The sequence below is a fragment of the Emys orbicularis genome, chromosome 4 (assembly GCF_028017835.1).
Source record: "Emys orbicularis isolate rEmyOrb1 chromosome 4, rEmyOrb1.hap1, whole genome shotgun sequence".
In the NCBI taxonomy this organism is placed as follows: Eukaryota; Metazoa; Chordata; order Testudines; family Emydidae; genus Emys; species Emys orbicularis.
This window is the reverse complement of record NC_088686.1, coordinates 34,164,282-34,185,590: the sequence shown is the minus strand read 5'-3', so window position 1 is coordinate 34,185,590 and position 21,309 is coordinate 34,164,282. Positions and strand designations below refer to the sequence as shown.

Below are 21,309 nucleotides of genomic sequence, written 5' to 3'. Positions count from 1 at the left end.
GATGCAGGGATGTACTATAAAAATGTGAAGCTGAAATAAGGCCTTAAATGTCCCAATTTAATTTGTGTACTTGTATTTTTGAAAGCAAGGCTGAACTTCTCCAAAGACCTGAACAGTCTTAATTTATTTTCATTTTGTTTTGTCTCTTTCACAATTTAGATGGCTTGGCTGATTTGCAGCTATAAATATGTACCAGTAGGGGGAAGAAAAAATGAACATACCACAACAATTTTGGCAAAAGAAACCACTGTAGGGCCCTGACTTATAAAGAGTAATAATGAAAACCAAGAAAAACATTCTCTTAAGATGCAGTTGAGAACAACATAATGGAATTATTGAGGGGGGGGGGGGCAGAAGCATGCCCTTGTGCTTTGAAAGTACTGCATAGCAAATAAACTGACACCTTCCAGTTCTTGGTCAATATCAAACATATTAAAGGATTAATTCTTAAATCAGCTCTTAAAGACTTTGAGTTTACAATATGGCTTAAAGCAAAAAGTTCTTGAAAGCGAGTTTATATCATCCTATTGTCTCAAGAGGCGCCTTTATACTTTCCCTTCCCTCCCCCCTCTCCCCCACCTTTTCTGGACCCCGATGTAATTTCCTTTCTTGTTTCCTTTTATTTTTTTAAATGAACAAATAAATAACTAAACATCACATACAACATGCTCACTCTAGTGTTCTAACTACTTTGGCAGGTGTACTCTGTAGAGCAGATGGATAGCGCAAAGGGGAAGCATAAAGAAGGATTACTTACCCTGAAGGAGTCCCTGTTTTGCTTTTTGAACATACTGTAGTTCCCTCAACACAGGCAGCCCTGCCTCCTTCCTTCTTAAAGTAAAGCCTCAATATAGCTTTAAATCCTTTATAAACTACAACAGAGGAGAAGTGATGGGTTCATAAATGGTTTTTAAAAAAGTAATTAAGAACATTCATGTCTCCCCCAAATTATCTGTCTAGTCTTAACAAGAGCACATTTAGAGAATCTCAAAAGAATTAATTTATAATCCAGTACCTGAAGCTCCCCAATTCTCCTGGCTCAAGTGATGTTTATTTAAAACACTACAGTGAAACATGTACAACAGACCACCATCCCAATTTGAAACCATCCCAAGTTACCCCCAAACATCCAAATACAATTCTGCTACCTTTTATTAAAGTTTCACTTTTATTAAATAACAATTTTTGTTGGATGCTTAAGGAATGTTTCATGCAGAGGAGGGATGGGGAGAGAGAACACTAAGCTTTTCTGGTTTTAAATAACTGGCACAAAGGCTCTGATCCTACCACTAAAGAAAAAATTTTAATAAGTCTAAAGATGAACAACAAGTTAATATAACACCAAACATATGGCACTTTCAAAACAGTAAATACTAACATCTCTGAGATCTGGTCACCATTGCTGAAATCCCTCTTTTTCTCATAGCTTTAACGTGCTTACAAGTTACAAAGCTTCAGTCTCATCAGATGATCTGAAAATATATACCTATTTATCACCGGGGAACCAGAAACTCAAGGGTTACAGCAAGAAAAATGCTATTTTAACGAGCCCAGAGCTTATTTCCTTGATATAGCTTCACTCGGAAGAAGGCTGACATGTAATCAAGAAATATCCCAGACTTGGAGTTCTGGTACCCACAAGGTGGTGTTTTCTTGAAAATTTGCAACATCTTTTCTTTTTTTATAGTAATTTGCATGTCACCAAGACTGTTCAAGGCACTGATGTTGTAAAAGTACTCATGTTAGTTATCTCCATGCAAATGATACATTTAGCCTACTTTGGTTGTATTCTCAGTAGTTCAGAGATTATGGCAGTCAAGATTCGCTCTGTGTAATATCACCCACCTTCACACTTTCAGGGATACCAACCAATCTCAGATTCTTGGCATGGTGCATGTGCTTCAACTCATCAATCTTTGGATTTATTGCAACAATTACAACATTTTCCAGTTGCAATAAGGAAGATTTCCAATTGGAGATCTCCAAGTTTTCTACCATTTTCTTATGTTATTTCACAGAGTTAACTGCTAGTTTTCAACTTCTGCTCAGTACAGGATTCATGGACAGTATCCAGCCTTTGGATCATCAAGTCCATCACGTGTCACTGGAATTTTTTACTTCTGCATATGAGTCCACAGGGACGTGGAATGAGCCAAAGGTAAAGTTGAGCTAGAGGTGGAAATTGCAGAAGAGTCATCACCTTTGGTACTGGACAGAGGGGCTTTGAGGAAGTCTTCACTCACTGGATTTGCATGACCCCAATCCATTTAAGGAGTCCAAAGAACATTGAAGTGTAATTGGTTACAGGAAAGCCTACTTGTAGATAAAAATCACTTATCTGCAGAGTAACGGGGCTCATAATAAAAGATTCACCTTGGGTAACAACAAAAATACATCCACACAATCTCTTGTTAGTACAAAAACCTGCACTAGTTCCCAACTACACAAGTATGTAAAAATAATATATCTTTTCCCCTAAAACTGTAAACTTCACTATTACCTTACACAGGGAAATCCCTGATACATTGTGACACTGCACCCCATTTTCTTCACAGTGATATGATGATGACAGGATTATGGCATACTTATGATGCATTTTGTACAAGATAAGTGATGTGAGGGGTCATTGAAAAAGTTGTGATTTGCGGAATATGCTTATCCTATTTGTTTGCATATATCATGTTTGTATCTGAAGTTATGAATAGTGACTAGGGATCTGTATTTCAAATGGGCTTATTCTGGAAAATGTCCCTGAAAGGCTGGCTGTGGGTAATGACGAAGAAGCCAAGTTTTGAAACAAAAGGTTCCCGACATATGCAAAGCTATATAAGTTGGGAGTGACATCATCTGTGGTTCTTCACTCTCTACACAAGAAAACTCCTGGAAACACCTGAGAAACAAAGACTGAACTGGGGGGAAGTGCTGAACCCAGGCTAAAGGGATTTCTAGCCTGTGTATGAAAATCCTGGGGATTCCACGCTATAAAGCAAGTGCAGCTTGCTCCTTAAGAATCTGCAGCCTGCTTATATCATCTCTCAGGGGAGAATTTACTAGTTCATATCCTATCTTTCTAGTATCTTAGCCTTAGTTTGCATTTAATTTATTTACTAGGTAATCTGCTTCGATCGGTTTGCTATCACTTATAATCTAGGTTTCGTAGTTAATAAAGTTAATAAACTTATTTTATGTTTTAATCCACACCAGTGAGCTTTGACTGCAGTGCTTGGGGGAAATCTCTGCTTGGTTACCACAAGTGTGCATTGTTCTCTTCACATGGAGGGACAGGCGGATTGGGTATTAAACCCATATACTGACTAGATTTCACCAGGGCAGGACAGTACTGCTCTGGGGTCCTAAACTGGGAAGCTGGTGGTTAGACAGCCTGCGTGTAACTGTAGCTGGGTATATCCCTACCTGTGTGAATGCTGGTGAAAGTGCAGGCCGAGGGGCTTTGCAGCTTGTCACAGCAGCACATTGTGAGAGGAAGCCCAGTCTGGTGGATCAGAGGGCTCAGTGGTATCCCAGTTCCAGGTGGCAGCCTGGGAGGGGAACCTGTCACAGTAAGATAATAGTAATACATATCTTATCAAATGCCACATTGTAAACATACACACCCCAGGGGGGCGGGGAGGGGGGCTTTGAGTGTGGCACAGATTATTTGTGATTCTGTAAATCCCCAGCCTTCCAAGAGTGCTATATGATCCATGGGATGTTCTCTCAGATCTCAGGACAACAGGAGGTCACAGAGGTCATATATCTTGTCCTTTCTTTTGGTTGCTAAATTCTACTCTCCTCCCCTTCCAGCTGAAACATCAGAAGCTCCAGGAACGTAAATTCACTTTTCTAAATGCCTATAAGCCTCATGTAGGTGTTTCTGTGGGAGAGCCTGATAGGTCCCTGAGCAAGGGTTGTAGAGCAGAGGCCTACCAAAGCATATTATAGGTAAGCAAATCACCTAACCAAGTACTTAAACCTTACTACGGAAAGGACCTCATGAAAATTTTCCAAAGTGCATTTAAGGGTATTAAATATACTCTACACATATTGTACTTTAGGGGTATTCACTAACAATTACTACCATATTCTGTGAGCCACAACAATTCATTTTAATTGTTGAGCTGAGGAGAAAGAACCAACTACGAAGGCTGCTTCCTATCTGGTTTTATATCTACAATCAGAAATTTACATGGAATTAAACCCAGAGTTTTATAGTTACTAATCACAACCTATGTAAACAAAAGCAAGATGAGATCATCATGCAAACGAATCAGTTTAGAGAGGGGTTAAAATATATGCTTAACCTACCTAAGGTATTTCAGAACTGTAGTGATCCTAGCATTAAAAACAGTTATTTAACTAGAAACCATCCTACTTGAGTCTGCTTCTCACCTCTTCCAGGTTCTAGGTAGCTGTACTCGCTTTCCCCCCACATCAGGGGTGGGCAAACTACGGCCCGCGGGCTGGATCCGGCCTGCGGGATTGCCCCCCGTGGCGCCGTGGGCCCCGTGCCGCTCTCAGAAGCGTCCGGCACCACTTCCCTGCGGCCCCCGGGTGGGAGGGCAGAGGGCTCCGTGTGTTGCCCTTGCCTCGAGGCACTGCCCCCTGCAGCTCCCATTGGCCGGGAACAGGGAACCATGGCCAATGGGAGCTTGGGGGAGGTACCTGGAGGCGCGGCAAGGGCAGTGCACATGGAGCCCTCCACCCCGCACTGCCCCAGGGGCCGCAGCGCCTCCTGGAGTGGCACAGGGCCGGGGCCAGGGCCTGGGCAGGCGTGCAGGGAGCCTGCCCTGGCCCCGGTGCATGCTGTTGCCACCCCAGAGCCGCTTTAGGTAAGCAGTGCTGGGCTGGAACCCGAACCCCACCTGCACCCTGCCCCCCAACTCCCTGCCCTGAGCCCCCTCATACACCCCGCACCCCTCCTGCACCCCAACCCCCTTCCCTGAGCTCCCTGCTGCACCCTGCACTCCTGTGCACCCCAACCCCCTGCCCTTTTTGCTATTACAATTCTTCCAGCAGCTCACACTGTAGGCAAATGACGACATACACATACACACCCTACCTAACATTTGTACTGTAGAATGACCTGCCCGGAATTACTCAACCGCACCCTTTAGTTGCCAAGGAAAGTAAACTAAGACAGTAAACTTTACCTTGACTCATTTACAAGTGGATACTTTCATGTTTTTCCATTTGATACCTGCAAGCCACACTGTTACGAAATATCCAAATTCATTTGTCCTACTAAGACTCCTAATAACAATACCGTCATAGATCTATAATATAGGCAAATCAAGTTTAAATCACTAACAAAGCAAGGCAGAAATTAAATGTTACTTAAAAAAAAGTCACAAATCAGAAAATACAACTGCGCAACAATCATGCTGTATTATCATCAAATTATCACCTTGTTTTGCTTTTTTGTATTTTATAACATATAAAAATGCTATTTTTAATGTTAAGGTACTCAGATATTCCAGTAATGGAGAATGCAGGTACCTAAGTCTATACCAGGGGTTCTCAGGACAAAATTTTTGGTGGCCTCAGAGAGCAGCCACCAACTCTGGCTGGTGGCCACTCTCACACTTTTTCCTAAAATACTTAATTAGCTTTAGGAAAAACAAATATGCGCATATACATGTCCAAATCATTGTTATTTATTAGTTGCTAGCTACTAAGTCTGTTGTGAAAAGTGATATTAACAAACATAAAAGTATCACTTTCCACGGCAGACTTACTCAACCCTGGCAAGCCTGGGGACAGATTAAGCCCTGGATGGGGAGTCGGGGAGGCAGCATGGGGCTGGAGCCTAAAACCCCACGGCCAGAGCCCGAAGCCCCATGGCCGAGGCCTGGGGACGGAGCCTGAAGCCATGCGAATGGAACCTGCTGCCCCACCACCCCAGGGCTGAAGCCCAAAGCCTGAGCCCCATCACCGCTGAGAAGGTGGGAAACTCATTGACTGCCTGTTCCTCCAGCATTGTGACCCAGGTGTCTCCAGAGGAAGGCAGGGCCCAACCCCTGCTGGCAGCCCCAGCAACCAACACCAAGGCGGTGCATCCAGGAGCAACTGGGAGGGGGAAGGACTGCTACTTTATGCCCCCCTCCCCATCACATCACAGCCCAGGAGGCTGTGGCCACAAGAAAAGCCCCCTGGTGGCCGTATGCAGCCACAGTGGCCGCATTTGAGCAACGCTGGTCTATACAAGGCTCCAACAGTAATGTTAACTTAGTGTGGCTGTATGCACTTTAATGACAAAAACAGTAATATATTATGCTATAGATCTGACTAGGAAAAAAAAAGAACAGGAATACAATATGCATATTGTACAACCTAGTTAAAGTGGATCACCATCCTAAAAAAGTGACACTGTAAAAGAGTCATTGTGGGGTCCCATATATCACTCTGATGTCAATATCAAATTTGCTCAGACTGGGAAAATTTCACTCACTCACTCATGCACCCTTCCCACCACCCAACTTCCAGTCCACAAACAGCCCCTGGATTCTGACAGTCCAGCTGGATTCTTTCCATCTCCCCCCATAAGAGAGGTTTCTGCACCTCAAATTACGTCCTCGGTGACACTGACTTCATTTTATGCCTTCAATGACACCTTTGCAAACCTACATAAGGCTAATAATAAATAATAGGCTATTCAAATATTCAGGCTCTACAGACACCGCATCTGATTTATCTCCCTTGAAGGAAACAACTGAAGAGACTGTCAGTGACCCTTTACAATCAAAGAAATAAAAAATCCCAGTCTAAAAAGTTATTTATTATAACAAGGGGTGTAACACCTCGACTGGTTACTTCGGGTTGGTAGACAAAAAAATGCAAGTCAAGAACAACAGATACATCTTTAAAGATGTAACAAAGCATAAATGTTACCATAGCTTCAACTGACTAAAAATGACAGGCAAAAGTATAAAAGAGAAAACATGGCGAAATGGAAAAGTAAGTTGCTGTGTTGTTGGAAAAATACGAACTGGGATCTCAGAGGCATGCACCTCTTAGCATAAACCAATCCTTATTTGATGCAAGGAACAAATCAACCTCTAAACATGCATTTGGTAGTAGCAAGCCTATTCCAACCTTCAAGTGAAAAAAGATATATTTAACAAAGAACGAACAACATTGCTGCTTTTTATGATTAGATTTCTTGCCCAAGACACTCTATAGAGAAACTGGCACAACAGTCCAAGTCCTTCAGGGAGAGCTCTTTTTTTTTTTTTTTTTTTTTTTAATTACAACTGACCTGTTTGAAATACACTAAAAATTAAGGCACATTATCTACATATTATTTATTTTCCTCAGTAGATCCAACTCAAACTCATTTAACAGCAATATGCATTCAGCTGTGTTAGCCGCTCAAATCTTCAGATGACAAGAGAGTATGGGATCTTCTTACCTGCAAATTTGTTTTTTAAGCTATCAGGCCTACAAATTCCAACTGCAAAACTCATCTGAGAGTTTCTTCCCTCTTTATCAGTGTGGTGGCAACAGTATCCACTTAAAAGCAGATAAATTGACTCTCTAGCCTGGAAGCCCATTGGACCAAGGGTGACCCTTCGGTATTTGGTAGTGGTGACTGGCAATTGGAATATAAAGCATTTTAAGTGTTTAGTCAACTTGATAGATTTGTGATCCTCTTTGAAAGTCTACTATTAACTGGTTCTCATCTTGAAAGTAATGAGAATTAACTGCTGAAATCTCTCAAAGAAAGGCCTGGTCAAGTAGCATGTATTGACAGCAAATGTTGGACCACGTTAGATTCCCATCCTCTCTATGAATGCCTATTTTAATGAGAATATCAACAGAAAAAGCATTCTGGGGATTTTGGCTTGGAGAATCAGAAGGCCTTACATTTATTCTTAAAAAAAAAAAAAAAAAGACATTTGAGGATTATTTTTGTTATTTAATTTGAAACAAATTTATTCTATCAATAGTTAACACTCAAAGACTTGAAACTCCAGTTCAGTTCCTTGATTTCATGCAATTATTTTAATGCACTGCACTCACATACATTGGTTATTTCATGGTTTCTGGTAGGTTCAGGGGTGAGGAAAACATATCCGTATAAATGCGAATGTTCATACACAAGCAAACTGGTAGCCTATCTTTAGATGTGCAGAATCCCTTGGGTCTGATCTAAACACAGTTTTGTATCAATTTAACTGTTTGGAGTAGGGGCTTGGTTTGCATGGTTTTGTATCCCTGCCCATCCTGGCTAATAGCCATTGATGGACTTATCCTCCATGAACTTTAGTTCTTTTTTTAACCCTGTTATAGTCTTGGCCCTCACAACATCTTCTGGCAAAGAGTTCCACCGGTCGACTGTGTGTTGTGTGAAGAAATACTTCCTTTTGTTTGTTTTAAACCTGCTACTTATTAATTTCATTTGGTGCCCCCTAGTTCCTGTGTTATGAGAAGGAGTAAATTCTTTCTCCACACCAGTCACGATTTTATAGACCTCTATCATATCCCCCCTTAATCGTCTCTTTTCCAAACTGAAAAGTCCCAGACTTATTAATCTCTCCTCATATGGAAGCCGTTCCATACCCTTAATTTTTGTTGCCCTTTTCTGTACCTCTTCCAATTCCAATATATTTTTGAGATGGGTGACCAGATCTGCATGCAGTATTCAAGATGTGGGCATACCATGGATTTATATAGAGGCAACATGATATTTTCTGTCCTATTATCTATTCTTTTCTTAATTATTCCCAGCATTCTATTCTCTTTTTTGACTGCCGCTGCACATTGAGTGGCTGTTTTCAGAGAACTATCCACAATGACTCCAACATCTCTTTCATGAAGGATAACAGCTAATTTAGACCCCATCATTTTGTGTGTGTAGTTTGGATTGTTTTCCAATGTGCATTACTTTGCATTTATCAACATTGAATTTCATCTGACATTTTGTTGCTCAGTCACCCAGTTTTGTGAGGTCCCTTTGTAACTCTTCACAGTCTGCTTTGGACTTAACTATCTCGAGTAGTTTTATATCATCTGCAAGTTTTGCCACCTCACTCTTTACCCCTTTTTCCAGATCATTTATAAATATGTTGAACAGTACTGGTCCAGTACAAACCCTTGGGGGACATCACTTATTTACCTCTCTCTATTCTGAAAACTGACCATTTATTCCTACCCTTCAAATCCTATCTTTTAACCAGTTACTGATCCATGAGAGGACCTTTCCTCCTATCCCAGCACTGCTTGCTTTGCTTAAGAGCCTTTAGTTAAGACACTGCAACCTCCTAGTATGGATGAACTGATATATTGGTACAAATGTGAATTATGCACCTTCCCTTAAGGGAATAAGCTATACCAAGTATAAAGCACTTTTTAACTGGTGTAACTGCATCTACACTGGGGGAAAGGAGGTTATACCTCTTTAAGTATACTGATATAGTTAAAGCAATGCAATTTGTATGTGTAGACAAGCCATTGGGAACATCCTTCCCTCTTTTCCTTGCCTCACTACTAGGAAAGTGACATCAAAAGAAGGCACATGGATTTCCCCTCTCTACTTCATTGCTGTGAGGAGAGATGGGGATGAGATTTGTCCCCCCCTTTGCTGGGCGGGAAAGAAGGGAAAAGGGATTGTGACTTCAGAGATAAGTCAGGCTGATTTCAGTTTGCTTGAATGCTGCAGTCCTATTGATCGAACACAGGAGGCCCACAGACAGTATTCAAGACAGGCATTTTCAAGATCACGAGAGCACTGATTCACTTAAATCCAAAACACACCAAGACTTTATTGCATATTTACAGGTAGTTGGCTTTCAAATGCCATTATGCTGAACAGAACTGGGGGAGAAAATCTTCCTAGTACAGACATCAGAAATTAGACTATGGAACAAAGAATGTGGTTATACCTGATAACCAGCCGGGTGTATTGCTTCACTACTCAAATAGCACATAGCCAATATGGCAAGACATGAGAGGTGTTCAAATTTTATAAAACATTCTGAAAATATACAACTTTTTAATAAAACCCTGCAGCAGACGCCTAAGTAGCTTCTTTGTTTTTATAAGTGAGGGCAATTAAGAAAGAGTGGGTCATTTAAAAAATGGTAGTATTTCAAAAGGAAAGGGAACTTAAAAGTTGAGATTTCTGGCTACAGTAGATTTTTAATTTTATCTCAGTCCTTGTACATCTTAGAGACAGGTAGTTAGCCAGCAGCTGGAATCTGCAGGTCAGTATTCCTACATCACTGCTAACTATAGCTGAGAGGAATAAGTTGAAGCCTTATTTTCATTTTATTTTTTCAAGTATTTGGAGCCAGGGTTTTGCATTGGCAATGGTGGACAGAAAGCACATGAGGTGAGCGCAAAGACAGTTTAGTGGCAATGCTTAAGCCATGGATTGGCAAGTAACTTGATCTCCTTACACTTGCGCTCCTGAAATTGGGACATGAACTGAGAATGTCCAAGTAAACAGCAGAGAGATATAGCTGACTTTGTTGAAACACCATACATCAGCCTCAAACCCTTGCTACATATGACCTCACCATTCTCACCTGGCACAGATGCCCCAGACAAGAACAGGATCTTTTCCGCATAAAATGGATGATAGGAAGAAATCACTAATTTCTCTAAACTAAAGTGGAAAGTTGTTTTAATAAAGATGGATTAAAAACAGCTGGATAAAGAAAAAAAACAGATAGGTTTGAAAAGAGAAAGTTGATGATTTGGAACAACATCAACATGTGTAATGAAGCACAGGAACAGGAAAACTGAGCTAAGAAAGCAAACAACCTACGAATTCTGGAAATCCTGCAAAATAGCCCTCGTGGGCTTCATTAGGGAAGTTTTTGCAGTAAGTTTAGAAATTTAGATGAGGCAAAAGGTCCTATGTACTATGAAAACGGTTTTAGAATCTGCATGGGAGTTCAGGTGGGGAAGGGAGAGCACATAGGTATCATGACTAATGCTGCCAGTTTGTCACGGAGGTCGCAGAAGTCACAGATTCTGTGACTTTCCACAACCTCTGTGAAATTCCGCAGCTGCAGTGACCAGTGTGGCTGACCCCATGGCTGCCTGAGCAACTTGTCCTGGGGCCAGCCACACCAGACGCTGCTGGAGCCGCCCCCCAGCCAGCTGCTCGGGCAGCCTGGGGGGCACCTGCACCGCCGCTGCTCAGCGGCCCTGGGCAGCTGGCCCCCGGGGGCCCCCAGAGCAGCAGCCAATGGGGCTGGCCTCAGGACACCCCCAGTGCAGCAGCGTCCCGGTGCAACTCAGATTTAGTCATGGGCATTTTTAGTAAAAGTTATGGACAGGTCACAGGCCGTGAATTTTTGTTTATTGCCCGTGACCAGTCCATGACATTTACTAAAGATACCCATGACTAAATCTTAATTATGACCATAGTACTCCAATACAGTTGGGGGGGAGGGGGGAGGCAGATTTTTAAGGAGTGGCTGGGGCAGGGCCTTGACAACAGGGAAAATAAAAAAGTTCATTCTTTCATTTTCTTTGGCCCCAGGTTGTAGAGCAAAGTCAGGAATCAGATAATACAGAGCTCCCCAAAGAAGAAACTGATGCAGCCATCTTATTCCCAGGGAAGTTAAATAGAGAAGGGACACCTCATATCAATTTTGGTAGATGAACTAAGGCTCTTGGACAAGGGGCAGGGAAGAAAGCCAGAACAGGATTAATCCTCTGTTCTTTTTACATCAAAGACATAATGATTATAGGACAACCACACTCCATTTAACTTCTGTTATTTCTTCTTCTTTCCCTATTTTGATGTCTGCAGATAACAGGTTTCTCAGTCACCATTTTCCCTTGGGAGACTTTATAATGGTTAAAATTGCTTTGCCAAATAATTGAAAAAAAAAACACCGATGGAAACAGGGAGAGAAGTCAATCTCTCTCAGCTAAGAAGAGTTGGTAACACAGTGGAGTTATCTTCTCTTTAGCCCCCCAAAACCAAGGACACTTTCCTTTAATAATGCAAATGAACTGGAGTGTACCCAGTGTCTAACAAGTTTTGTTTACTAAACTTTGGGGCAGTCATTTCAGACTACCCTCTGTAATACCGAATGAACATTCTGTATTTAACTAGATGCTTATCACGAAAGGTGTTTTAAAAACCCTTCCTGTTATCTTACTTTTCCCAATCAAAAGTTTGCTTCCTTGGAAACAGAAGCATAGGCAGAAACTAGCAGTTGAGTTAATTTCACATGTGAATGTCTGGTTCTCCTGTTTCCAAGAAAATGGATAGGGATTGGCAGAGTAAGGGGTTTTAAATGCTATCTGGGTGCAGGGCTTCACTGTAGCCTCTCTTTTCTTCATCTGAAATCCCCCTCCACCCACCTACCCCATTTACGTCAAGATTAGACTTGAACGATCACCTGTAGCAGCAGCAGCAATGTTTTCTTGCTACTTGCTGAGATATACAGATATAAGCACGCATTTTTAAAAATAAAGCCAGAGATTTGAAGGAATTTTTGACTCTAGTCTACAATATTTCAAATTGGAGCATAAAGTACTAAGGGAAACGTCTCAGACAGATACTTTGTCCCCTCCCTACCCTGTCTCCCCTCCCCCCATCCTGTAGTGGTATATGGGTTTGGGACAGAATATTGGCTACCTTGTTCCATTTGATGTGGCTAGGCTGAATACCAGCCCAGCTGAAAGCTTTGCTAGTCAATCAGTTACTCAATAGGCAGTTGCCTGTTTTTGTAATGAGAAAGGGCTGGAATATCTGCTGAGGTGTGGGGAATACAAAATAGCTATATTAACTTCATAAACATCTTGTAATATAAGAAAAGGGAGGTCAACATTTGTGCCCTCCAAACTTGACAATCTCTCTAATTTTCTAAGGTAACTATAGAAAAAATGGTATTAGGGATACATCTAAACAGCTTACTCAACCACAGACAAGCCCTGAATGAGTGAAGCAGAAACTTAACATATTAGTGAAGACGCGATAAAATCGATCCCTGATCGCTCTGCCATCGACTCCGGAAATCCACCACGGCAAGAGGCGGCAGCGGAGTCGGCGGCAGCGGTCGACTTTCCCCCGTCCTCACAGCCAGGTAAGCCGACCTAAAATACGCAACTTCAGCTACGGTATTCACGTAGCTGAAGTTGCGTATCTTAGGTCGGACCCCCGCTGTAGTGTAGACCTAGCCTTAGACTCCCCCCCCCCCCCCATTCCTTCCAATATGGTTTTGTGACTGTGAGGACATCAAATCCATATTGTCCTTACAAAAAATTAAAGGATCCAATTTCTGTAAGCTGTACTGTCTCCTAGAAGTAATGAACAGCCTGAAGCTTCTAATGAAATACATCAGAACACACTATAACAAAGACACTAGAAAAAAAATGAAGATGCAAGGCTTTAGAAATATGCAGAAAACTAGCTCAAAAATATTCTCCGTTGAACTGCAGTAGTTTATTACCCTGTGGGGAGGAGAGCCGCCACATTCCACTCCTTTCTATTTTGTGACTATGTTTGTATATATAATTATGGGTATGGCCTCATGTGAGCCATTGACCTCAATGTTAAATCCCCTCTTGATCTCTGGGACATTTTACAGGGTAGGAGTACCTTCATTTATAATGGAAGCTACCTGCATAAAACTTTCAAGCACTGAGGAATAAGATCCCAAAATTGATACATTTCACAGGCTGATCTCAATACAAAAGTTATAACCTGTTTGTTCTTATGAAAAGTCTGCAAGTTATTTCCACAAATAAACAAATTGACATAATTTGGGGATAGAGTTTTCTTTTAATGTTCCCAAGAAACACTAATTATGAGAGAAGTTATACGTACACATCCACAAAAACAAAAATACTCTTTCTGAAGAATAAAAATCTAATAGAACTCTCCGAAAACCTTTCCCTAACACCTATTAAACTCCACAAACTACGTAGGTTTACGTAGTTTATTGTATGTCACACTGAAATAAAAACAAAAATAATTCCAAAGTCCTATACAAATATAAAGAAGAATAAACACATTTTAACTTGGGAGGTTTTCTTTGATACAAATCATCTAATTATTTTACCCACTGTGGTGTTGACACATGGCCACCGGAAGAGACATCTTGGCATCAGCACAATTAGAGAATGCATGCTAGGAACTAAAAGAAAGTCTCTCTCTCTTTCAGGGAAGAATTTTGCTTCATCAACACAGTTTATATTGTTCCTCAGACATTTTCTGCTGTGTACTCTCAATTTCACTCAAGAAAAAATTGTTATAATTTACAATAAGCAAATCAATCTGAGGAAGGAGAAAGCAGCAATTTTCACAGTCAATATCACTTTTGAGTAATAATTTGCTATTTTCATGAAACCAGGATTTAAAGAGAGCTGAAATAAAAGAAATCAGGTACAATGCAAATAAAACCACAAAGTCACTTTGAACTTCTTCCCCAAAAAGAATATTATGAAAATTATGATCACTGTGAAAATACGTTAATAAGAATAATTACTCAGGAGATGCATATATATCTATGACCTACCTTGTAGAAGGGCTCCATTTCTCTTGAAAAAGGTGCTTCCTGGCCAAATGGGTGGACCGGATGTGCTAAAGGTAACAAGAAATAAGTGTAAAGAAAATCTTATTTACATTTACTCATTTACAAGTTACTATTTTAATGACGACCTCTCCTTTTAATGTGGTATCAACTTTGTCATGTTTTGACTTTAAAACAGGATCCAACGTTCTCATTATTTGATAAGTTGATTTAAGATTCACAGTTGATTCACAAGAAAACATTCCTCAGCCTAGCCCTCCAGCCTCACACTCACTCACACGCTAATTTAGAGAAAGAAAGGCAGCATGGGCGGGGGGGAGTCAACATTTTTTTTTTTTTTAACTGAATTCACAATGCAACAAATATCCATTGGGTTTTTTAAAAGGCATCTACTACTGGAAAACAATATACTTTACAGCCAAGCATTTAATCCGAACAACCCACTTTCCCAGTTTAAAAGCAGTAGTATAAAAAAGGCTTAGCCAAATACTGTACTGTTTCTGTATTTTCATAGGAATATTACTTCCATGAAGAATGCCATGCATCAAGTGACATCTCATTGTATCATCATTAATGATCACATTAATAAGAATATAACTTCAATTGATATGGACAGTAAGTTTAGGAGGCTGGACAAGAGCCATGATTTTAAAAGAGACTTATTTTATTAGTTATTATTTATTACGTGGATTGAGGTAGCGGATAGGGCTCCAGTTATGGACCGGGACTCCACTGTGCAAGGTACTGTACAAACATAGAACAAAAAAGGGGGCCTTCCCTGAGGAGTTTACAATATAAGCATAAGGCAGGAGACAACAGTGGATTCCAACAGACGGGAAGCACTAGGAAACAGTGAGACAATGGGCAGTGATACTGACACAGCAGTGGCCTAACAGTTAAGTTTTTGGTAGACAATTTTAAGGAGGGATTATGGATAATGAAGGTAGATAATGAATTTGCTTGGCAAATATTTATGGGGAGCTCCTCGCAAGTGCGAGGGCCAGCAAAGGAGAAAGCACAAAGGTGCCGGATTGAAAATTAAACAAGTTGGCAATGAAGGCTGGCATCATTTTCAGAGTGGAGGCAGGAGTCAACATCTTGACAGCCTACAACAGATGACAGATCAGGCAGATGTAAGCAGCGAAGGGCCTCGAAAGTGAAGACAAGTAGTTGTGTTTGATGAGATAGAGAAAGGGGAGGCAGTGAAGGGATGCACAAAGAGGGGTGAACATGGTCAAAGCAATGAGATAGGGAAATGATGTTTGCAGCAGTGTACTGACTGCAAATAAGCAGGGCAAGATTGCATTTGTTAAGTCAAGAGATGAGGAGGTTGATGTAGCTGAGATGAGGACGACTTGGAGACAGGTGTAAATCATACAACAAGCTGCTACAGTGGGTCTCGTTATCATCTAGTTTGAGTAAGTTCCAGTCCATACAGAATATTTCACACAGATGTGTGTTTTGCGGGAGGATTTAAAAAGAAATTGTGTGAAGTGCTGACTCAGAACTTGTGGTGCTTCCATAGCTGCCCTACTCAGAGACCAACATTTGAGGTTTTTTTTTCCCCTCCACCAAAATTCAATTTGTTACAGCCTTAAACAGGTCAAGAAAACAAGCATCCTAATACATTGTGATCTCTAAACAATCTGTTAAACTGTATCTAATTATTCCTCACAGAACACTACCTACATAACTAACAGCAGCTTCAGCACACAGGGTACTTCATGAGAAACGAATAGGACCTATGACAAGAGTTCCAGCCAAAGAGTTTAAGGAAATAACAGATCTGCATGCAGGTTGACTTAGACTTTCAGCTTTCTGAGATAGAAAAATAAGAGTATTATGCAGCTTAGTGTGTGGAGATCTTTAAAAAAAACAAACAGATCCTGTGTGAACACTAAAAAGCCACTGCACTTTAGTAATAGTAGGGGTTACTCTATTTGCCAAATAGTCCCCTTTCTCCGTAGCTGTGCAATGTGATTTGTGCAAGTTGGTGCCCCCAAAAGGCACCTGTATGCAGTGATGCTTAAATAGTTGTAGGTACTTGGGGAACCTTCAGAATGACAGGCACTAAATACAATATAAGCTTTTATTATAAACTAGAAATCTCAGGTATGTTGATAGGGCTTAGGCATGGAGAGCATTTTAAAGCACAAACTCTAGGGGGGAAATCTTTAAAACAAAGAGATATGTGGTAACATTCTAGATGGAAGAAGAAAAAAAACAGATGTGTTAAAGGATCTTTATTATAAAGTCATGATATGGGCTGCAAAAATGTGCATCGAAGCTTTTAAAAAAACAACAACTAAATAACCCCTTACCCCCCCCCCAAAACCTAGACATATATTTACTACACTGTAAAGTCACCTTGAAACAAGCACCCTGGAAGCATAAGTTACTAGGATACAAAGAAGTTCCCTAGATGCAAATCCAAACACAAATTAAAAAAACAAAAACATACTTTTCAGGAAGTTTAAGATATAGCAATTTCTGCTATATCAGTTAACAATCCACCCCCATCTCCTCCATCTTTGGATGCACGGTCTAAAGAAAGCAACACACCGTTTCTGTTCATTACTTTTTTCTCTCTTTTTGTTTGACTACTACCACACAAAATTCAGTGAAATGGAAAACAGATGCCTTTTGTTACATTTGCACCATTAGCAAGGTTCTAATGAAATGTCATGAATAAAAAACACACTACTTTTCAACAAAATTGTTCTGCAGAGACTTTTGTGCTAACATATACATGTTTCACTGAGTGACTCATTTAAATAAAATATTAATATATGGTCTGTAAAAGAACTCAAGTCAATAACCTGGGAATAAAAGCCTTTTATAGCGCAGGAGAGAATTAACCAAAATAGTATTACAGAATAATTGTTACCAGTGTGAAAATAGTGTATGTATATGCATGCACATGTCCAAACACAGATTGATCATGCATGCATATGCACCTACCTACCTACAGGTGAATGACTACCAACATCCTTGCTGTACACCTTACCTTACAAATCAGGGCATTGATGCTTCAAGGTGTTGGACACTATGAATTCACATGGAGATAAATGACAGCTCCTTGTAGGACTGGGCCCTAAGTTTATAGGACCTCACTGAGTCCAGAATCATCTTTGGGGTTGGCACATGGCAAAGTTGCAAAATGATGAGGAAAATACGCTGCACAAACTTGTCCCGGACAGTGGGCTAAACGTGACATTCCCAGCCTTATGTAAAAGGTTCCCATGTAAAATTCAGTGGAATCCTGAAGTGAAGTTTTAATGACATTTTCTCACAACCAAGCTATTAGAGTAACTTGGGAATAGGAAGGGGGAGCAGAAGAGATATTAACTTATATTTTTGACTAGACATAATGTCTACGATGTAGGAAACAGAAAGCAATGATGGATTTACCTTGTATTTTCCCGAAACTGAAAAAACCCAGAGACTCAGATGAAAAACCAATCTGAGCCAACCTGAGCCCACTGAGATTGAGAAAATTGAGTGCAGATCTCCAGGGAAGAAATTTGGAAATTCAAATGTGTAAGCAGCTTGCCACAGAGTGAGACAGATCAAGATTTTCAATAATAAGCCTCAGTGTTTGCAGAACAGAGCTCACGTTTAACTAAAACTGGTAATTGATGGATAAATTAGCTTCCAGTTCCCAAACTCTTACACACAAAGTCTCAGGTGGTATTAACTGTTAAAATTTAGTTCAATTTGAGAAACGAGAGTTAAACAGTCTCTCAGTTTTAAAGTATTCAGTGTTTGCTTCCTCCCTGTTTCCGATGAAGTCAACATTTGGAAAAGCTCACCCTACCCACGCTACCTATGATAAAAACACCCTTTGGGTCATCCAGAGTATTTTTGGGCTGCATTTGGTTGTCTATATAATTTGTAAACTACTTCAGGCAGAGACTATATATCCTTCTGTTTTCTGCAACAGTGAACACAAAATAGTAATATAAATGCCATAGAGTATATAAAAAAGTCATTTGTGACCAGCATATCCTAGTAATAATAATGCTACTTTTATACCACTTAAGATTTTTTTTTTTAACGTGTTCAACAGGAGTGAGATCCAGTTGTTTAGATTCTCCTTGAATAAATCCTCCTCTGGCTACTAGAAATACTGAACTTTTAAGTAAAAGAATCCCATGCTACAATTTAGTGTGAGGTCCACTTCAAATGGGACCTAGTGTTCAAAAACTAGAAACTGATTCAGAAAGCAAGTAACAGCTATTTTAAAGTTGCTATGATTTAAAGCCATAAAAAACCCTTCACTGGCTTATTATTTTAAAAGTTTACAGTTTAATGGATCTGTGAAAGGATATGCTTTAAGTTTGTCTTATTTAGAACACTCTGCAAACCATACAGTTCTACAGCATTCAGTATCAGGTTTTTCTTCAGTATCACAAAATTGTTTTAATGCTGTGCTCTAAATACAACAGAATATAAATTAACATTAGTCAGAAATACAAACTGTGAAGTGGAAATACACAATACTTGCAGAGCTCACTGAAGTAAGAGTTTGGATAGGACAACAAACGTTGTAGCTGGGAAACAACTCTGAGATTCTAAGAACTTCTGGCCTAATGCAGATGTGCTATATGTAGTCAGTATTAAACTATAACTAAAAGGTCTAATCAAAGTAACTATCCCATTAGTAGATACAGATGTAGTTTTGACTGGTTGTTTTTGGCTTTAATGACACAAGAAGATTTTAAAATGTAATCAAGGTTTGTCATCTGAAGCACGTCACAACACCACACTGGAGAGAGCATGGATAAGAACAGATTACATCTGAGGAAATATATAGAAGCACAAACAGTCCTCCTGTTGCAGGACAATCATTCTATTACCTGCATTTTGTGCAAGATAAATTGAAGATTCAATCCTACTTTCAACCATAGGGCAGTTAATGCAAAATGCATGCTAATAGTAGAAGATTTTACAACAACTATATGGGGATGCAGGCCCATGCATTTAAGTTCAGGATGAATCCCTCTGAATCCAGTCAGTCATTCTAACTATGGTATATATGTAAGTTCCTATCAGTAGAACACTGCATGGTTAAGAAAATCATCATCCATGCAGTAAACTATCAACAATAAATGGCTGAGTGAAGTCAAGTCAATGGCATTTTTTGGTCTGTACAATAACTTTTGAAGTCCAGGGGTATCAATGGGAAGAACCCTACTGATTGTGGTGACAATTGAAAAAGCCCAATTTCCACTTAATCAGATGATTGGCTGATTTACCTCTCATGTCACAATCTCACTAGGGAGCTTCTGGGACACACAGGGTTTGGGGCAAAGCTGCTTGGAAATTTTCTGATAGGATATTGTGTGCTGGGGAGGTTGAGTCAGAAAAAGTTGATTCATACACATCTAAAACATTCTGCAGGAACGTGTCAATTTTAACAAATGTTTTTGTTGGAAACAAGGCAGGCTGGCCAGCCCATCAAGCAAGCAACCAGGAGCTCCTGGTGTGTGAAATGAGGTTGGCTCACAGAAGCAATGAAAAGTGTGACCCTGTAGCTGAATTATTTCTATCAAAATGTATATCACAGATTTACAAGATCTTAAAAAGGGTATAGGCTGCAAGAAACTTAAAACAAGGAAATAAAACTCCTTTGTCTGCTGGAATTTACATTAGAGCAAGGAGTCTGCATTTCTTATAGCCAAACAAAAGAGTAAGACACAGCTGCTCTTTCAAAGTTGCAGTATTTTACATTTATGCCAAAACTCCAGCCAGCCTCCTTTTCAGAAAGGCCTGATTATACAGATTTCTCAAATTCAAACAAAACCAGTTGTATGGGTCCAATCACAAGAGTTAAGGTATGATGTGAATGGAGAGGGGGAAGGTAAATAAATATAAGGCCAACAATGATGATTATATTCTAAAAATATATCTTGAGGAAATTGGGGGAGGGGAAGAAAAAAACCCAAAAAACACACAGAATATAATTTAAAATCCTTTTGAAGTAGGGAGTTATTAACAGAGACAAAATGTCAAGGGGAAAGGAGTTCTATACCCCATGGCTAGCCACAGCAAGTGTCAGGGTCCCTAAAAGGTGGGTAGTGACAGAGCAGATACTAGTCAAAATGAAGCTCCGAAAGGAGACTTAAATACAGCCTACACTGGTAAAGGCTCTAAATTTCAACAGCATCAGCTGAAAGCCAACACAGACCGAATATAAAGAACATGGGACAGGAACAATATGACCACAATTGTTTAGTTTTAGCTACTAGAAAGCATTTTATCTTTAAAGTCAGAAATTGTTACAAGAGAAATAATACCTTATGTTTGTACTCATTTAAACCCTCTATCTTTGTAATTAAATAAACTTGTTTTATTTTTAATCTAAACTAATCCAATGGTGAGTTTAAAATGAGCTGTTTGGGAACTCCATTTAAAGTAAGAAACTGTTGAATATTGACCCTTTACAGGGGCAATGGACCTTTAATATCTGAACTGTCCAGGAAAGGGTGGGACAGTGCAGAACACATGTTTCTTGGGAAAATTCAGGATTGGGAGTATGTTGAGGTCACCTTGCTGGTAGTAATCATGGCTGGTGGAAGCCAGAGTGTGGCTGGTGTGTTGCTGACAAGCTACAACTATACACAGACACTCAGGGTGTGACCTACATGCTGTTAGGTTGTTTGTGAGCGGCCCTATTTGGGAGCTACAGCAGCAAAGCACTGTGAGGCACCCAAGATTGCAGGACAAGCGGTGACACAATCCCTCACTGGTCTGGACTGCACCTCAGAATGTAACACCATCAGACCTGATCTAAAGCCAGCAATGGATA

General features: G+C 40.2%; 1 protein-coding gene across 3 annotated transcripts in view; it reads right to left on the bottom strand.

Moving 5' to 3' along the window:
- FOXN3 (forkhead box N3) overlaps positions 1-21,309 on the bottom strand; it is a 188,668-nt gene that overhangs the window by 86,871 nt on the left and 80,488 nt on the right. For all 3 annotated transcript variants that reach the window (XM_065403643.1, XM_065403644.1, XM_065403645.1), the window contains exon 4: positions 14,484-14,548. In XM_065403643.1, the coding sequence (XP_065259715.1) occupies positions 14,484-14,548 (65 nt within the window). The remainder of the gene's footprint in view (positions 1-14,483; positions 14,549-21,309) is intronic.